The sequence below is a fragment of the Cavia porcellus genome, unplaced genomic scaffold (genome assembly GCF_034190915.1).
Source record: "Cavia porcellus strain 051 isolate PalLab524CR breed Dunkin Hartley unplaced genomic scaffold, mCavPor4.1 scaffold_1, whole genome shotgun sequence".
Lineage (NCBI taxonomy): Eukaryota > Metazoa > Chordata > Mammalia > Rodentia > Caviidae > Cavia > Cavia porcellus.
In genome coordinates this window covers 73,936,001-73,953,987 of record NW_026947484.1, presented here as the reverse complement: position 1 = coordinate 73,953,987, position 17,987 = coordinate 73,936,001, and the positions used below count along the sequence as shown (strand labels likewise).

General features: G+C 46.2%; 1 protein-coding gene and 1 long non-coding RNA gene across 37 annotated transcripts in view; one reads left to right on the top strand and one right to left on the bottom strand.

The window, feature by feature from the left end:
• Positions 1–17,987, bottom strand: part of Trpm3 (transient receptor potential cation channel subfamily M member 3) — a 764,333-nt gene that overhangs the window by 12,065 nt on the left and 734,281 nt on the right. For all 36 annotated transcript variants that reach the window (XM_063249808.1, XM_063249797.1, XM_063249827.1 and 33 more), the window contains 2 exons: positions 1,460–1,610; positions 1,173–1,372 (listed from right to left, as the gene is read on the bottom strand). In XM_063249808.1, the coding sequence (XP_063105878.1) occupies positions 1,173–1,372; positions 1,460–1,610 (351 nt within the window). The remainder of the gene's footprint in view (positions 1–1,172; positions 1,373–1,459; positions 1,611–17,987) is intronic.
• On the top strand, positions 8,832–17,719 carry LOC134476381 (uncharacterized). The gene is made up of 3 exons (XR_010047969.1): positions 8,832–9,661; positions 12,884–12,926; positions 17,389–17,719. It is a non-coding gene; the product is annotated as an uncharacterized LOC134476381 (long non-coding RNA).

Below are 17,987 nucleotides of genomic sequence, written 5' to 3'. Positions count from 1 at the left end.
CCCAGGTTTTTTCAACTCTCCCATTTCAATGTTTAGAATACAGGTGGGTGTTGCTACTTTAGGGAGATTATTAATTGATTCAGAGTTAGAGAAGCAGTTCAGTGGCTTTTGTTGTAAACTTTGGATATTACTGGAATCACACGAAGGGAAGTAACCACTGGCTCACCATCCCAGAGACACTTGTTTGTAGATTTAATGTAGGTGGTTGGCTTGACTTGACACACTTTGAGAAGCTCGTTTGCAAGGGGCCGGGCTCTGGGAGTCTCTAACTGAACACTGGCCCCCAAGGAGTATATCTGTTGGACTTACCTGCACAAAAAGTGTGGAGCTAGACAGGCTACATTTCCTGCCATGTAGGGTACAGTACTACACAAAGGAATCCTTTCACCCCAGGGCCAGTAGAACAGCTGCTTCTTTTAGAAACACTGGATGTGTTTAGCACAGAGGGTGGAGGATAAGAGAAACTTCTGTTTTGTCCTTCGAGTAATGGAAAGTGAGTCTCAGTTCTTTTTGAGGCCACACAGGCACAACCCCAAGGGCTTTGGAAAGTGTTTATAAATGAAAAAATGACAGCTCCAGAAATGATAATGGAAAATTGAATTTAGTCATTGCAACTCAGATCATGCCCCCAGGCGTAAACATGATATATAAGGTGGATGTAGTGGAATTTGTCTGTGATCCTGGCTACTGGGGAGACTGAGGCAAGCAGATCACAAGTTCAAGGCCAGCCTGGACAACTTAGTGAGGACCTGTCTCAAAAGGGGTGGGCTGGGGATGTAGCTCAGTGGTCGTGTGCTTAGAATGCTTGCCTAGTGTGTGCGAAGCCCTGGGTTCTATTCCCAGCACTGCAGAGCAAAAATGAAAGAAATACACTATAGCAGTGGGTGTGTTAATGTGGCTGATGTATGTCGTGGTGGGACCTCTGGGAAATAAGATGCTTAGGACCTGAGCTCCAGCTGGAGCCCAGATTTATCTCACAAAGGAAGCAGTGTGACTAAGAACTCCACATTTCAGCATCTCCTGTCTTCCTCCTAGCACCGTGGCCTGTGCTCGGAGACCCCCTTATGCTCCTCCCAAACCTGCGGGCCACCTGCAGCTTGCATTCTGCATGACGCCCATAGAAAGTACTAGGGGTTTCCAGTTGTGGTCACCGGCTGTTACTGGCAGCTTACTCAGGCCATAGTCCCTCTCATCCGGGTCGCTCTCGTGCTTCCTCCAGCGGCAGCACAGGTGCTGGAATATCATGGTCATGTGGCTGAAGATGATCAGAGGTGGGGGCAGGACCGGCCTTTCATGGAAAGTCATGATCAGCTGATACCTCTGAAACTTCCACACTTGGTTGGATATCGACTTTACCTCAAAAAACGTGTTGCTGAAAGGGACCAGAGAGGAGTAAGTGAGAAAATCTGTTGCTTTTAGAAGCACTGGCACCCACCCTTCCCATCCCGCACCCACTCACTTAAAGACGGCAATGAGGAGGTTGACCAGCAGGATGTTTGCCACCAAGAGGTAGCAGGCCATGATGGCTGGGACAATCCAAGCTCCTGTCTTGCAGGGAGGCAGCTGGATTATCTTACCGTCCTCCCGGGTCTCGTTCTGTCCACAGGGAGCTGGAGGAAGCAACAGAAACAGGAAGTAAGACACAGTGGCTACTTGATTTCTATAGGATGGATTCGAATGAAGGATTTAGATGGAAGAAAAACACAGCCATCTCAAACAGAAAAGAGTTCCAAAAAGCCAAAGTATAAAAATGAGAGCTTGATGAATATCCCAAAGGGCTGCCACTCCAGGGGGCAGTGAGCGAGACCTGCCTGTTTCCACTGGAAGAAATTATCATCCCACCATCCCTTGGCCTGTGACCCTGCTAATGGGCTCTTCTGTGCATTTAGATGCCTGGTGAGGGCTTCTGGGGAGTGCCAAGGAGCAGAGCCCTCCTGCCTAGCAAGTTACTTTCAAAATGTGCTGTGGAGGCCAGCGGTGCAGGAGCGCCAGCATTCCTGAGTTATTGATTGGGAATTAACAATGGGGCAGCTGTTCGTTGCTTTAAGAAACAACACCAACTCTCGGAGCTAGCGATACGCTGTCTCCGGACAGAAGGAGCAATGCCTGGGGAGGTGTTGGGAGGCTGCCTCTCCTGGTGGATGGGAGGGCAGGCAAGAGGATGGGTTGAAGCCATGAAGCTCACAGCTACCTGGGTTTTTTTCCAGCAGCATTTTCATTCCCTGTGCTTTTCAGGGCACAGGAAACAAAGGCTAACCACAGTTAATAAGCCAGCCAATGGGGGGCATGAAGAGATCTGTGGGTGGGGCTGGTGGGGGTGAGGAGGAAGGCAATGTGTGGGACCATGTAAGCATGAGCAGGAGCATGAGTAATGTACTAATGAGGCCTCTTGGCATTCCCAGGTAAATGCCAGAAGAAATAACTCCTCAACATTGTTTCCAGTACTTCATCAGCGATGTGGCCTCAGCACAGAGTCCTCTAGCGTTTGCGTGTGAGAGAGAGCTGGGGTGGGAGAGTGGGCAGGAGCACCAATAGGCCTCAGCAGTTGCCACACAATGGGATGCCAGGGAGGTTTGCAAAGCTGAGCCAGAGTCTACTGGACTGGAGCTCCTGGCGAAGTGGGGAGGGTGGTCCAGTCTCCTCTCCAGAGTCCCCATCACTGAGCTGTGCACTCGGCAGCAGTTCTCAACTCTGGCTGTCCAGGGTCACCTGGGGAGCTTGAAAATGCCCCAGTGTCCAGCTCTGCCCCAGACAACTGGCCCAGAATCTCTGACGGGCCACTATTTCTAAGCACCACCATTTTAGAAAAAATTTCTCAGGTGATTTTCAGTTGCTGCTAAGGCTGATTACACTGAGCTCCCACTGGGAGCCCAGAGAAAATGACATGATTTTGATATGCTTGGAAGACCAAACTTTTACCAAGACCCTGCTTTTATTAGCCAGGTCAAGATGGCCGAAGCGCTTCCTTAGGTTTTGCCTGCATGATAATTGGATGTTTTCTAGAACTGAACCTCTTTTGCTATTGGCAGTTGTGACCCTGACTGCCCAAGACAGCCGTGTAAGAGATCCTTATCATTTCCCACCTTGGAAGGAAAACCCAGTGACAGAGGCCATGCTGGTTGCAAGATGATGTCCCAACTGGGAATGGCTGATCCAGTTCCATCTCCTGGTACTGCCCATCTCTCCCTATAGGCACAGACTGGACTGTTTCCCTCCAACAGGATGGTTTGTGACACTGTGCTCACCAGACCCGGAAACCATGGGGCCACATGACCATGGGCTGAAACTTTTACAAGAGCTGAAATAAACTTTCCCTCTTGTAGGTCATTTGTGTTACATATTTTGCAACAGGGATGGAAAGCTGATAAGCACACTTGTCTAGTTTCCATACAAAATTCATAGTGGGAAAAATTGGTTTGCAAAGTATCACAGCCAAGAGTGGGCCAGGGGGAAGGGCAGATTTGTTTCCATGGGCATTAAACAGTGGTGGCAATGTGTCTCTGGTTTCCTTATGTTTCTGTTCCATTCCCTTCAAGGACTCCCTAGTTATAACTTGGACCAGCTTAGTATTTGCAGTAAGATTTGCTTCGATGTGAGACTGATCCTGGGAATTCCCTGCCAATCAGTTGGCTATTAATTTATTTTAGCTTCTTCAGCCTTTGACTCACCCTGCCTTTGCAGAGGTAGCACTCATTTAGTGGTTAGAAGCATGAGTTATAGAGAGATTTGAGTTCAAACTCTGACTCTCCCCATGAGCTTCACTGGCCTCACCTATGAAGTGGGAGAAATAGAAATACAATACCTGGGGGCTGTCAAGTTTGTTATGTCAGGAAGGCCTGAGTATCATTCCGTCAGCTTTGTCATTCGTGAGACATAAAACCTAACACCCACAACTTAAAGGACAAGAGGTTTAATTTGCTCTTGGTTTCAGTCCACAACCAGCTGGCAACAAGATATGATGGTGGAAGGATGAGGCATTGGTGAGGTTGCTTCGTTCATAGCAGCCTTGAAGCATAGCAAGGGTGTGCTTGTGACAGGAAGGGCGTTAGAGTGGAAGAGGTGAAGGAGCTCGTGCAGATCCCAAGCATCCATGGATCACCCAAACACACCTAGAAATATGCTCCACCAATATCCAGTGTGTATCTCAAAGTCAGTCAAGTTGAAACTCCATCCTAGCTACCTCATTTCACTGCTCTTCTACTTGATACCTCAACCTACATTGAAATGCTTTCCTTTAATCATATTTAATCCCTAAATAAAGATAACGAATTTATAATTCTACCTAAGATAATACACTGTCCAGCATACAATCAGAAACCAGTAATCACTTCCCCAGTGTCTCAACAGTTCCAGCATTTTCAAAACCCTTTCTTTTTTGCGACTCAAGGCAAACTCTTGACTACGAACCTCTCTAAAAATAAAAACACAAGTTACATAACTCTGAAGTACAGTGCCTCAGAGAAAACATTCCTATCTGTCTTGGTTACTTTTCTCTTGTTGCTGGGACAAAATACTTGACACCCAAAGTTATAGGAGAAAAGGTTTACTTAGCTTACAGTTTGTGGAGGTTTCAGTTCAGAATCAGCTGGTTCCAAGGCAGGGTGGCATGGCACAGAGCAACAATTCAAGGCAGCAAAAGACCACAAGAGGGAAAAAGAGGGGAAGAGCAAGCCTCTTTTTCTCTCTCATATTGTAAGCAGGCTACCAGCCCTAGGGAGGGTGTAGCACTCACACCATCTCAGTGCTGGTTCTTGCACAGAATGGGGATGTTTACAAAGTGAGGGCCCCCTACACCTGCTGAATCACTTAGTTAAACTTCTAGATTTCTCAAGTTGACACAATGTATCAACCATTACACTATTCTAACAGGGAAGACTGGGGGGATAGAAAAGAATCAGACCAAATCAGGACTGAAAACTAGCAAGTCAGACATCAAATCCTGTAGTTTTACATTCAGAATTCAGGGCACATAGCGGTAAAAAGTGAGTTCAAAAGGTCTTGGAGGTAGCTTCAAATCTACGGTTTAACCACTTGGACCCCACACCGCCTCTCCTTTGGTCTGGCTCCATTGATGGCTGGAAACTTTCCTCCAAAAACCCTCCACATTCCTGGCATCTCCAACTTGCTGATGTCTCTGTCACACTGTTGGTTTCATTTCTACCATTTCATGCATAGCATGTTCAGGAGGTTAACTGGTGTTTCAGGTCTTCCTTTGAAATCTACCTCTAAGCTCCCTGGCCCTTGTATTCCAAATGCCAGTAAAACCAGCATCAGGTGGAGGATATCAGAATCACTGTCTACAGAAGCAGTAGACAGCTCTCCTTGAACTGTAGCTATATCAGCATCCAAGTGCCTAGATGTCAGAGCACAGTGAAATGAATCCTGGGGAACAGTCCCTTACGAGGTGCTTGTCAAGGAAGGACCCTGGGGACTTTGTTCTCAAAACAAAGGGTGTGATACTTTTGCATTCCTGAACCTGCAGTGACTAGAGTCTTGCTGATTCTTGATATGCCCTGCAAGTGTCTTTCTTCCTGTCTCTATTAGAAATACTTGGTTTCTTCATTAATGATACTAATCTTTTTAGCAGGCACCTCCTTTGGCCCCAATATGATTTTTCCTGGGCCAAAATGTAAGTTTTTCCAATTTTTCTGACTTGTCCTTCATCCCCAATTTTCACTGTAAATCTGGTTAAAGCAGCAAGCAGTACCCAGGCCACAGCCTGTTTGACTGTCTTGAAATTTTCTTTACCAGATTAATTAATCTACTGCCCTTAATATCTCAGTCTCCTGTGAAATTACAGGAGATGGATTAAATGCAGACAAATTTTCTGCCAGAGTGTAACATACACAGGGTCTAGTCCCTGTTCCTAATTAAACTTCCTATGCATGGCCTTTACTGTCTGGATTTCCTTGGTACCAGTTTTCCGTATTAGCTTTTTTGTTGCAGACACAATGTCTAACACCCACAATTTAAAGGAAGGAGATAAGATATTTCATAGGCTCATGGTTTCAGCTGGCGATTGGCTGGCTCATGGACGTTGTGGCAGTAGGGAATGGCAGGGCAGAGCTCCTTAGTACATGACAGGAATGAGAGCAAAGGAAGGGTAGCAACGTGGAAGGGTTAAGGGAGCAGACAGAGGACTCAAGGTCATGGCCCTGTGATCCACCCAGGCACCCTCCAATGTGCTCCACCAATACCCAGGACAGACCCCACAGTCAATCAAGTTGAGACTCCATCCAACCACAGCAAGCAAAGCTCAGAGCTCAGTATTTGCCACACAACATTCAGTGAACATTAACTGCTATCATCATTCATATTGCTGTTTTTGTAATTAAGAGACTTTAGGCTTCTTGGGCTCAGGGGCGATGGCTTAGTTCTCTCTGTTTTGAAATCACTAAACATAGTGCTTGTCTATAAACACTTAAGTGATTAAAATGCGTTGGCTACAGGGCATCTTGGTAATCAGAGAGGACTCTTGTTAAGGAACTCACAATTTAGTAGAGGACAGAACACTGCATTAGTGTGTGGGATGAGCTTGGGTGATGGCCCCGAGGGGGACACTTCTGCTTGAATTGCTGCAGTCCCGTTAGCCTGGGTCATATGGAGTAGTCTGGTAATCAGGACTAGCCTGAAGAATATGGTCTAGATTCTACAGCAACAAGTGCAGTACAAATGAATTAGATGATCCTTATGACAGTGATGATGATAATAAAAATGAATCACTAAGAGACAGCCTTCATTTGGTAATATCAGCAAAGCAGCAGTGAACATTATACACAGGAGTTAGTGCAAAACATTGCTCTCTAATGTCTCCCAGTGATGTCCTTGTTCTGGGTATTTATCTGCTATGACTCACACAGTGTCTGTCACTGAGGAAGATGGAACTGGGTATCTTAAAGCCCTGACAAGCAGCAGATTTCAAGGAGGAGAAGGAGAAGTTACTTGCATTGTCACAAAGCACCAACCAGTATCTGGGGGCTCATGTTCTCAGGGAAATGCCCCAGGCACATGTGCCCATGATAGCCCACGGGTGGATGTTTAGGGGCACACAAATTGGTGGCTACCACTGTGTTTCCCTCTTTCCCTCTGGCTTTGGAACCTGACACTTGGGTGGTTCCAAAGTGCCCTCCCAGTTCTCTTCAAAAAGCAAGTGCACTGTCACCACCATCTTCACATCAAGTGACATGCTGTCACCGCCCTCTTTATTGGTCCTTATAGTAGACATTTATGGATGCCCTGCCCCTCTTCTGGTAGGAGCGTCTTGGTTTCCTCTTGGGGATTAAGGCTGCTCTCACTCTCAGCCCATGAAGTTTGGGTGAAACCAACTCCAAAGCCATAGCTAGAAGACGAATAAGCCTGTTTTATTCCCCAACTGCAGGGTTGGACATGTTCCTCAAGCCTGACCCACCAGAGGCAGAAAGCATCAGCTGGGCTCCTAAGTCCCTGCCCAGGAGTGATGCCGTCACAGAGAACAGATGCTGGTCCCTAGCTCCATCATTCCTGAAACTAGCCCTGTCCAAGTACATGAGTGGATTATTCCTTTTCTGCTAAGTCATTTCGGAGTGAACTTCTGTCCTTAGCAACTTAGAGTCCTGACTACTGCTGGCACCCTGACCCCTGTTCACAGCAAGTAATAAAAGATGCTCACATCATGGGCACCCTATTCCCGAGAGGCTGCCTTTGGAGTCTTGAAATAGACATAGAAAGATTGGAAGGAGCCGCCAGGGATGCAGAATTTGGTCTGATACAAGGTTGAATCACTGTCAAAATTTCAGGAGCTGAAGGCCACTGCTGTTCCACCCCCAAATATAAGGTAGCTTAAGGAGTCTGTAATGTAGAACTCAACTTTTTCTTATTGTCCAATGGGGCCCAGACCCAAAAGTTGACAACAGATTCAACCTACTAGAAAACAAAGAGGGTGTATACAGCTGGGGGACTGAGTCAAGCACCTGGTCGCAGTCAGATTCCTCTGAAGTGAGGAAATGTTGTTCTAGAAGCTGATATTCATAGACTGAGCCATAGGATCCTGCATAGATTAAGCCAGGGTTTGGGCACAGAGGGGAAAAGCTACATCTATGTATTCCTCCCCAAATTCAGAGGGATCTGGTTTATCTATGTGGACTGCACTGAGACATTGCACAACGGGAAGCCGAAAGGGCCATTTCTGCTAACTATGTATTCACCAGCAGAAATAGACACTGATAGGCCACAAAGTCACACTGCCCTAGGAAGAAAGGCTTCCCTTGTCTGTCTGCACTGTGGAGGGTGTGGAGTGTAGCCTTCTGGTGGTTGGTACTTCTTGCATAAATTTATATAGGCAGAGAGGTTGGGGATGTAGCTTAGTGGTACAGCGCTTGCCTAACCTGGGTTCAATCCCTGGCACTGCAGTGAAAAACAAAACCAAGCCTCCAAAACTAAAATAAGTTTACTGGAACATAAGCTTCAGGGAAGCAGGGCTTTCTGTCTCTTTTGTTTCACTAAACACTAGCACTTTGACTCTAGAACTGCCTGGCACATGTTCGCTGCTTGGTAAATATTTGCTAAATGGATGCAGTGGGATGGTTGCTTGTGCATCAGGCCCATAGTGATGAGGTCACTGGGTCCGCATCCATTTTCCTATTTATTCTACGACCTCATTATGTGTTACCGTGACCTGCCCATGTAGGATGGCTCATGTGATAGCAAAAATGCTGACCAAGAGAAACAACAGTTTTTTCTTTTTCTTTGTTTTTGGCAACTGCCAAGGTGAGGGCAACACGCTTGTGCTTTGGCAAAGGCTCTGGAAAATCTCTGAGTGCTGTTGTGCACATTTCCATAGCAAACCGGTCACAACACCCCATCCTGCATCTGTAACAGACATTGCTAATTATCCTATAGGCTCTTCCTCTCAGCCAATCCGGAATGTTTCTCAAGATAAAACTCGTCAAATAACAGTGAATCAAATAAAACTGATACAGCTTCAATCTTTTAGCTCCTTTAACGATGGAAATATGAGGTCTGTGGGGAAAGATCATTTCTGGCCCACTTCAAAATCTCCCAGAGCCTACCGGGCACAGCTGAAACCGACCTATACTGGCTCACAGTTGCACAGGAAGGAGTCCAAAAGGGTCAGACTCCAGAATCAGGTGTTCTTGATTTTTAAAAATGACACAGGAGATTGAACTGAGCTCCATACTCATCCCTCTTTTGTTTTTATTTTAGTACAAGGTTTTGCTAAGTTGCGAAGTTGTTCAGGCTGGGCTTAAACTTGCATTCCTTGTGCCTCAGGCCCCCCAAAATGCCATCATTACAGGATGCACCACTGTGCCAGGCTTGTCCATTTCTGAGAGGGCGCCACTGTGAGAGTGCTATGGGCTTTCCTCACGTACATCCCAGGACCCACACCCTGCACACCACCTATTTTAAAAGGTGGCTTTAATCATGAGTGACTCCCCAAAAGTGTGTTGACCAGTTCTTCTTTCATCTGAGATCATCAAAAACTGAAGGGCAGAGGAAATTTGGAATAGACCTCTGTGGAGGTGGCATCTGTGTGCCAGCCTCTGGGCTGGGCCCCTGGCATTGCACTTAGTCTCCTAGCAACTCCGTAAGAAGTGTATGGTTCTTGTTTTACAGCTGAGGAAACACATGCTGAAGGAGGAAATGCCGTACTCAAACCCATCAGGTCGGTAAAGGGTAACACAGAATTATCTCTTGTTCTTATTTACCAAAAACAACACTCAGTTCCTGCTGTGTACCAGTGGTAACTAGCACAGGAGCTGCAATGACAAATGAAGTTGACACGAATGTGACCCTCTCTTGTCCCCTGGGCCTGTATGTACACTGCTCAGTCTACTTGTCCATGTGATATTACTGGTGATTGCTTATCAAGTCCTTACGCAAGGCCCTGAGCTTTGCAAGCCTTCAGCATCATCGATAATATTATCCCAATTTTACAGATGAAGAATGAAGGCTTGAAAAGTTTGGTATGTCTGCCAGCATCTCAGAGGACTAGCAGGAAAAGAGAATCAGGGTGTCCCCTCAAGCATGGGGGGCCACATGGTCTCTCTCCTCTGCAGGAGGAGCTAGGAGGGCTTTGAGAGGAATCCCTCGGGTATGAACAAAGATAGAGATCGTCTGATAGAAATCTGATTATATTTTTGGTCTGCCTTTTACCCCCTTTTTATGTTTTTTGGTTTTTGGAGCCAAGGTCTCCTGTAGCCCGGGCAGCCCTTGAACATGCCGTGCAGCCTTACTTACTTCAAACTCAGATCCTCCTGCTTCAGCTTCCTAAGTCCTGGGAACATCTAAGTCTTGTTCCCATCGACATAAATAACATGGCCTGAACTGTTTAGATGAAAAAAAAAAAAATAAAGACAGGTGTATGAAACACACTGAAGGTTAAAGTCCAGAGAGAAAATTAGGTTCATACAATAGGTATCAGGCATAGGCCCTGCTGGCTTTTTGTTTCATCTTATACAGGGGCAGGAAATGTCTATTTCTTTAATGTACATGCCAGATTGTTTCCTGAAAGCAGGAAAAATGTAAAGGAGATGCTAACCCATGTTTGATGTAAGCAGCATTATCCTTTGAGATGAAGAAGGCTATTTCCTGAAGACCTTCCCTTCCTCTCCTGTCTGAAGATCAGTCCCCAAAGCTTACTCCACACCACAGGCAGTGGAATAAAGAGCTTAGCTGAGTATCTGCCTACATTTATCCTCCTTCATTTTGCAAAGAAAGGATTTTCAACTAAAAATCCATCTTGAAAAGATAACGAGACAAAGAGGATTTCTCCAACTCCTTTTGAAAATCCATAGGGTTTGCCATGGAAGATTTAGAATACCATTAACACAGCTCTGGTGGCTGGCTCCAAGGGTGAATTCGATTTAGATAACTCTGTTCTTTGCTCTTTTCCTGGCATAATACGCTCCTTGATGAGACTACTGGATCTATCTCCCTCTGTGTGGCTGTATCTTTCTGGAAGTTTCCTTATCTGAGGGATCTTAGATCATGGTCAGTCCAGGCAGTGTTCTCCTGGAGACATGGAACACTTCCGTTTCTTTGAACAGGTGACTGCCAATGTCTGCCAGGAAGGAGGAGAGATAACTGAAATCCAGGGATCCCTGATTCTGCAGGGTCAAAAACATCATCAACTGATGGGTCCCTTTTAAATTTTTTTGTGGCTCACTTTTTTCCCTTTTCCCTCACCCGACTGCTTGGCAAGAAAGACACTGACTAGTTTTGATAGGGCTCCCCAGGCAACCACTGGAAATTACCAGATAGCCTCAGTTCTTTATCCATACAGGAGGGGAGTGGGACTCCTGACATTTCCCACAGGGTGGTGTGGCCATGGTGCAGGAAGCCCAAGATGGGTTTAGGATACAGGCGCAAAGTGTTCTATTACATTGAATCAAACAGTGACAAAGTGAGAATCTTTTTGAGGACTTTTTCCCTCTGGACTCCATTCAAAAGACACCATCCATTTGAAGATCATGTTTCCTCATCAGCTTTTGGCACAGTTACAGAGTTCCTTTTTTGGGAAAATCTGTGCAGGGCTGAAGGCTCAGGATCTGGTGAGAATTTCCTACCATTGTGGCATTTTCATTCAGTTTCATGTATGGTTATCTTCCATTTATGATAAGTGATACTGATTTTCAACTTATGGCCTTTTCAATTTATGATAGATTTTTTTTAAATGCAGTGAGTTTTTCAAGATTAATCGGTTTAAAAATACCAAAGAGTAGGACAGAGATAAAAAATAGTGAATGAGTTATATGACTAATTATAGTAAATATGGAGAAGCACGAGATTAAGAGATCTCCAAATTCTGGTCCTAACAGTCCATTATTCCATAGTTCCATGAAGAGGAGCAAAAGCCTTTAAAAATTCCCAAACTGGGAGTCAACACCACAGCCTCTGTATCTTCAAGGCCATCTTGGCTTGCAGTCTGATAGTTACAGAGTTTCATCGCTGACCTATCCAGAAAGCACGATTAAGCTGAATCAATTTCATCTCCTAATCGAGTGAATTGGAAAGCAGAATGTCGTAAATCTAGATGTGAGTGTGTGTGTGTGTGTGTTTGTGTGTGTGTGTGTGTTGTCTGGGGGAGGGGTGATAGGACTCAATTATATGGGCTATTTCAGTTTTTTCCATTCTGTACAGTTCTACCTAGAGATAAAATTGTCATTTATTGCTGCTACAGGAGAGTTTCAGAATTCTAACCTTGGTCATTCGTTCTGTTGTATCAGGAAGATTTTGTTCAGTCTTTCCAAGGAAGGACATGATGTCCACAGGCTGTTGTGCGTGCTGGCAAGTCGCCTGGCATGATACAGCTGACAGCCTACACTGACAGCTCAGTTTCTCTCCCCCACTTGTACCCAATCTCCTGGCCCACAGGTGTTAGAGTTTCTCTCACTGACCAGGCGGGTCCTGCTTCCTTTACTCTAATGTCAGCCATGTTAGTGACTCTGGCCAATGGATGTCAGCAACTATGACTCACATGGACCCATGAAATCCCTTGAGTGTTTGTTCATGTGTCCCTATTTCACTTCAGCATCAGCGGGACAGATGGGCCTCAGTTGGCCTCCCCAGGATGAAAAGGCACAGCATCAATTCCTAGAGGCCTGAGTTGAGCGAAGGCTGCTCTGGGTCGCCTCGAAGCTAGCTGACCCCCTTGTAGGTGAAAGAGCCCAGCAACGCCCAGAAGAATCTTCTAGCTGACCCCAGGCTGGCAAGCTCTGGGAAATGCTTATGGCTGTAAGCCAGTGAGCAAGCTTTCACCCTACACTGTTATCAGACACTTAGCACACTCAACCACCCCTTCCCGTGCAGAGCTAGGAAAGGTAGCCCTGTTCCTTTAGGTTGACAAAACCCTTTCCCCATCTCTCCCCATTCACCCCCAACTCAGGTCACAGGAGACTGGAGCAGATTCTGTCCTGGCCACAGGAAGGGTGAGTTACTGAATGGCTGGTGCCTGATCACAGCCTTTGTCCTTAGAAATTAACCTGAAGTGCAGACTTTAGCTGATGGCACATATCTAACTGAAATGTCTGTGGAGCCAGACATGGTAGTACACATCTGTAATTCTAGCACTAGGGAGGACGAGGCAGGTGGATCATGAGTTTATAGCCAACCTGGAGTACACAACAAACCCTATCTCCAACAAGACCAAAACCAAATCCAAAACCAAAATATAAAAAGAAAGGAAGATCAGGAAGAAGCAGACTATAGTTTATAAAAGTAAAGCAAGATATTTGAGAAAGAAAAAGGGGGAGAAACAAGGAAAGAGAATGAGAGCTTGGGCAGGAGAGAATGAGAGAGATGATCGATGGGTTGAGGCTGGAAAGAAGTAGAGAGAAAATCAAGGAGAGAAAGCAGTCAGGACTCAGAGGCTGACTTTCTAAAACCACTTCCAAGTTCCTTTCCAGTCTGCTCACGTCATGCTTTTAGTTTCCTGTCTTCCAATGCCTCTGCGGTTTCCTCTTGTGTGCTTAATGTTGATCTTTCTTTAATCTAGTTTGAGTGGTTCTGTTTTCTTGCAATCAACACTGTTCTCTAGTGGTGTCATTAGTACCCTAGAGAGAGGCTTCAGACCAGGGGGTCTTCATCCGCAGTGGCTGGGGTCCAGGCTGCTGCAAAGGCTGGGATTAGGATCAGGCCATTGCGGTGGGACAAGGGGACCCCGAAGAAGGATGAAAAGGATGGAAGTAAAGACTGTTTAACTCGCCTTCTCTTCTTCATCATTAAGAATTCCGTTTTGGTATTTTCTTAAGAGCAGCAAGATTAGATAAGCTTTTTTCTTCTCCAAACTGAAACAACAACCAATGTAGAGAACAAGCGCAATACAATACATGCTCGTCTAGATTTGCCCACTGCTGTGCACCTCTGTAATAATTCCTGACAGTGATGGCCTCATGACAGCCCTTTAGGCTGTACTGCTGGGCCTCCAGAGCCCAGGGACGCACTGGGGAGAACAATGCCCTTGTCACTGCCTGACCATTGAAGGTTCATACAATCTTGGGCTCCAGGCCACAAGGAGACAAAGCATTGATTGGTTTACAGTAGGTCACATGATTTCCCCAAAGCCCATACATGGTTAAGGTGTTCATATTCTTTGGGATATCTGAAGCAGGAAGAGCCAGGGCCTTTTCCGAGATGGGCTGGCTGCTAAGAAGGAAGCCAGCAGTGTCGCAGCAAGCCTGCTTATGCCTCGCAGGTCGCATGCAGCCAGCCAGACGGCACATCACTGTGCAGATGCTCTGCAGGGGATCTGAGGCTGTGCCAGTTGATGCTCATTGGATTGTGCCCAAGGGGTCCTATGACATCTGCACAGCAATCAATAAGGCCCCTGATATTAGGAATGTGTCCATAAACAAACTCAAGCTCCTGCTGACATTGTTTACAAATTCCCTGGTAAGTGACAACGCAAGAAATCCACTTGTAGTGCAGCTCACGCCACCAGCTCTGATCTGCCACCACACTTCCCCGTTCGCGCCCTGCACCTCCTCGCTGCCCTCCAGACCCCAAGCCCTGTGCTTCTGCTTGCTCTCCTCTGTTTACTCTTACAACTCTTCAACTGATGATCCTCACACATCAAAGACTTCAGCTAGCATGCAGCCCACGCTCTGCTCAGAGCCTAAACAGCTGTTGGCAGCCTTGGATGCCAGTGCCAAGCGCTGGCTGCATGTTGCGAATTTCCAGCTGTGTGCTGAATACAAACACCGCCATCCTTACGTTAACAGAGTCAGGGGATGGTCCACCCTTGGACAGTGGACTAACACATTGTGACTCGTGTCAGTGCAAATAAATATGTCGGCTGAGTGAAAACTTTCCTGCTTTAACATAAATGAACAATTTTCATCTTGATTTATCTGTTGAAAACAACAAACTCAGATGCCAATCAGATGCAGGAGTGAGGTGGGGCAAGGAAAGAAGGAGAGGATGGGAAAGGCGTGTTGTTTCTCATCACGGTGTGGATATTTAAACAAGCCCCTCATCCTGCGTTTCCTGCTTTGCTAATTATTCACAACTGACTGAATCATTCCCTGAAGGCACTAGACACTGGCCCTAACTTGAGGAGATTTAGTTGGAGACCTTGATCTGACATTTTGTCCTCCATGTTTCTCTGGGAAAGCCCATGGAGGCTCAGTTTCCCCATTTTGAAGCCTGATATAATAATGACTGTAGGAATGATATTAATAGTGATGGTGGCACACACCCAGCTTCCCTTGCTGTCTGGCATGTACTTGTGGAGCTCTTGCTAGGACTCAGGCCACATGGTAAGGGCTTGTGTCCCTCAGGTGAGCCAAAGAGCAGAGAACGCTGCCTTCCTGCGCTCTGCCCTGGGGAAGCCAGAGTGCTGTGAGTGGGAGAGGTGATGGTGGTGGAAGGAACAGGAACTGGGACACAGTGAATGAGAGGAGAGTTAGGAGATGGTATGTGCCGTGAGGGAAACAAAGAGCAGAGTGGAGTAGGCAGGCTCCACTAGACCTTGACTAGGGAGGTTCACAGGGCCCTGATGCAAGGGTGCTCTGTGGCATGTGCTGTGAGGTGGAGGCCTATTGCGTTCTGGGAGCAGAGGAAGGTCCCTGTCTGGAGGAATGCTGGGGACAGCAGCTGGAGAAGAGGTGGGCATCCTGTGGTACCTTTGAAAGGACCTCTGAGGGTAAAGGCAGGCTCCGATGAGGTCAAGATGATAGGGTAGTGTTGCTATTGTAACCCTTTACTGGATCTATGAGAGACACAGCAGTTCTCCTTCCTGCATCCCAGCTTCTGCCTGATGCCTTCTTGTCCACTAAGTAAACCCTGTCTTCATTACTTTTATTTGACCCAGGAGATCTGCGAGGCCCTTAAGGAAATAGTGACACCCCCAGCACCCCAGGGGACCAGCGCAGTTTGCAATAGGACCTCAGCCTCCTCTGCAAATCACCTACCATAATGAAATGGAAGGCCTACTCAGGGTTCTCTCTGTCCTCTGCCCACACACAGCTTCCCTGCCTTTATTGGCCAAATAGCAGTCCACCAAGGGAAAGCTCATTTCTAATCTGATTTGAGCAAAAGCAACTTTTATAGATAGATGAAAACCTGCCAGTGTGAGGCCTGGGAGAGGGAACAGGTTCTATTGATGGCATCAGGGCACAAGCCCAGCTTTTCTCACTGCAGCTAAGCTCCAGCATGGTTGTTGCTAGCACACGCTGTCTGCTGCACCTGCTGGGCCCTGGAACAATACACTGCGGCTCAGGCGACACTTCCTCCTTCCCTAAGTACCTTAACCTCTCCAGAGGCAGAAAATCCAACCCGAAGCTGAAGCCAGTGGGGAGCCTGAAAATGTTCTAGATGGTTTCACTCCATCATAAAATACATAACAGAAGGGCTAGGTTTAAGTCCTCACTTCTCTTCTTCATTAAGATAGGAAGGTTTTCCTTTCTTTAATAAATGGCCATCACTGTGTACCTGTGCGTGCGTGTGTGTGTGCGTGTGTGTGTGTGTGTGTGTGTGTGTACAGTGGGTGCTGGCGATTGGACCCAGGGTCTCATTCCTGGGGGGCAAGCACTCTGTCACTTGCCATTGAGTTTTCATCAGCTAGTGCTTCATGCAACTGCGCTCTAAACAATAGCCTGTGAGCAGCATTTCTTTGGCCAAGTTGGCCTGAATAGACCTGTGGGAAAATCCTAAAACTAAACCTCAAGCCATATAAAAAGTGGCCAGTTTCTAGGTCCTATGTTGAAAAGAAACAACTCAGTCTTTCTCTTCTTATGTGCCTTGCTTAATTGTAAAACAAAAACCACTCACTGGGCTCTGACAGACCAGTACTAATGAGGTACAAACTGGGGGAGTTTATAAAAGACCATCCTATCTCTCTGTCTCTACATCTTGTGTAACTATTTAGTCAAAGGACAATGGCGAATGTTGAAGCTCTGTGCTGCATTCTCAGTGATTACACAAATACATGCATGCACACCCACACAGCACACATACACACATAGCTAGAGGAGAGATGGAGGGGAGGGAGATAAAAAGAAAGGAGAGAAGAGAGCTAAAAGCAAATCCAGTCACTTTGAGAGTTCAAGTTCAGCCTGACTGCTAGGTTAGCTAACAAGCAGAGGAGTAGCCTTTCTGCCTGCATGGCAGTGATCAGCTCCCTGTGAATGATGGGTACATTTCTATGCAAAGTGACTGTTACAGCTTGTGTCTAGATGTCCCCCCACAGCCTCATGCAGCCACAGGTGTGGCTTTTCAGAGCCGGTTGAATTAAGAGTGTGTGATATTGGGTTTGATTCATGGTGTAAAACTAGGATAAAAGGTGCTAGGATTAGGGTGAGAGTGTTACCTGCCCTTACTTGGGCAAAATACAGTGAACAGAAGGAGGCTTGATGCTTGCTTACTGTATTTTTCCTGCTTTGTTTGCCATAGACTGTCCTCTGCAATGCCTCTCTGCCATGGCACCCTGCCTTGGAGCCAGCCGACAATGGACTGAAACCTCTGTAACTGAAGCCAAATAAATGTTTCTTCCTTTAACTTTGGGTATAGGGTATTTTGTCTCAGCAACAAGAAAAAAGTAATAGAGACAGTGACCTAACAACAAGATCCAGCACCTAAACAAGGAGCATGATAGCTGTTCATTCAGGCCACAATAGGATAGGATAACTGTACAAAATCAGGTCGATGGCCAAGTTTTTCCTACAGCTTTTTGAGCAGCAGGATTGATATGGTTCTGACAAGACAAGTTTCAGTTTTAAGTACAGCAAACATTCATAATTATTTCAAAGTAATTCCAGTTACAGATGACAGCCATCTCCACAAGGACATATTTGGTTCTAGCTCAGGCGCATGAGAGTCACAATAACCAACACGATTTTCCACAAAGATGTTAAGGCTAGAGAGGCTGATCATTAAGACAATGTGGCACAAATCTGGTAGGGAACACTTTAGAATTTCCAACGCATTCATTTACTTTAAAATTTTTTGCTTAACAAATACAATTAAGCTAAGCAGGATGCCACATACTTGTA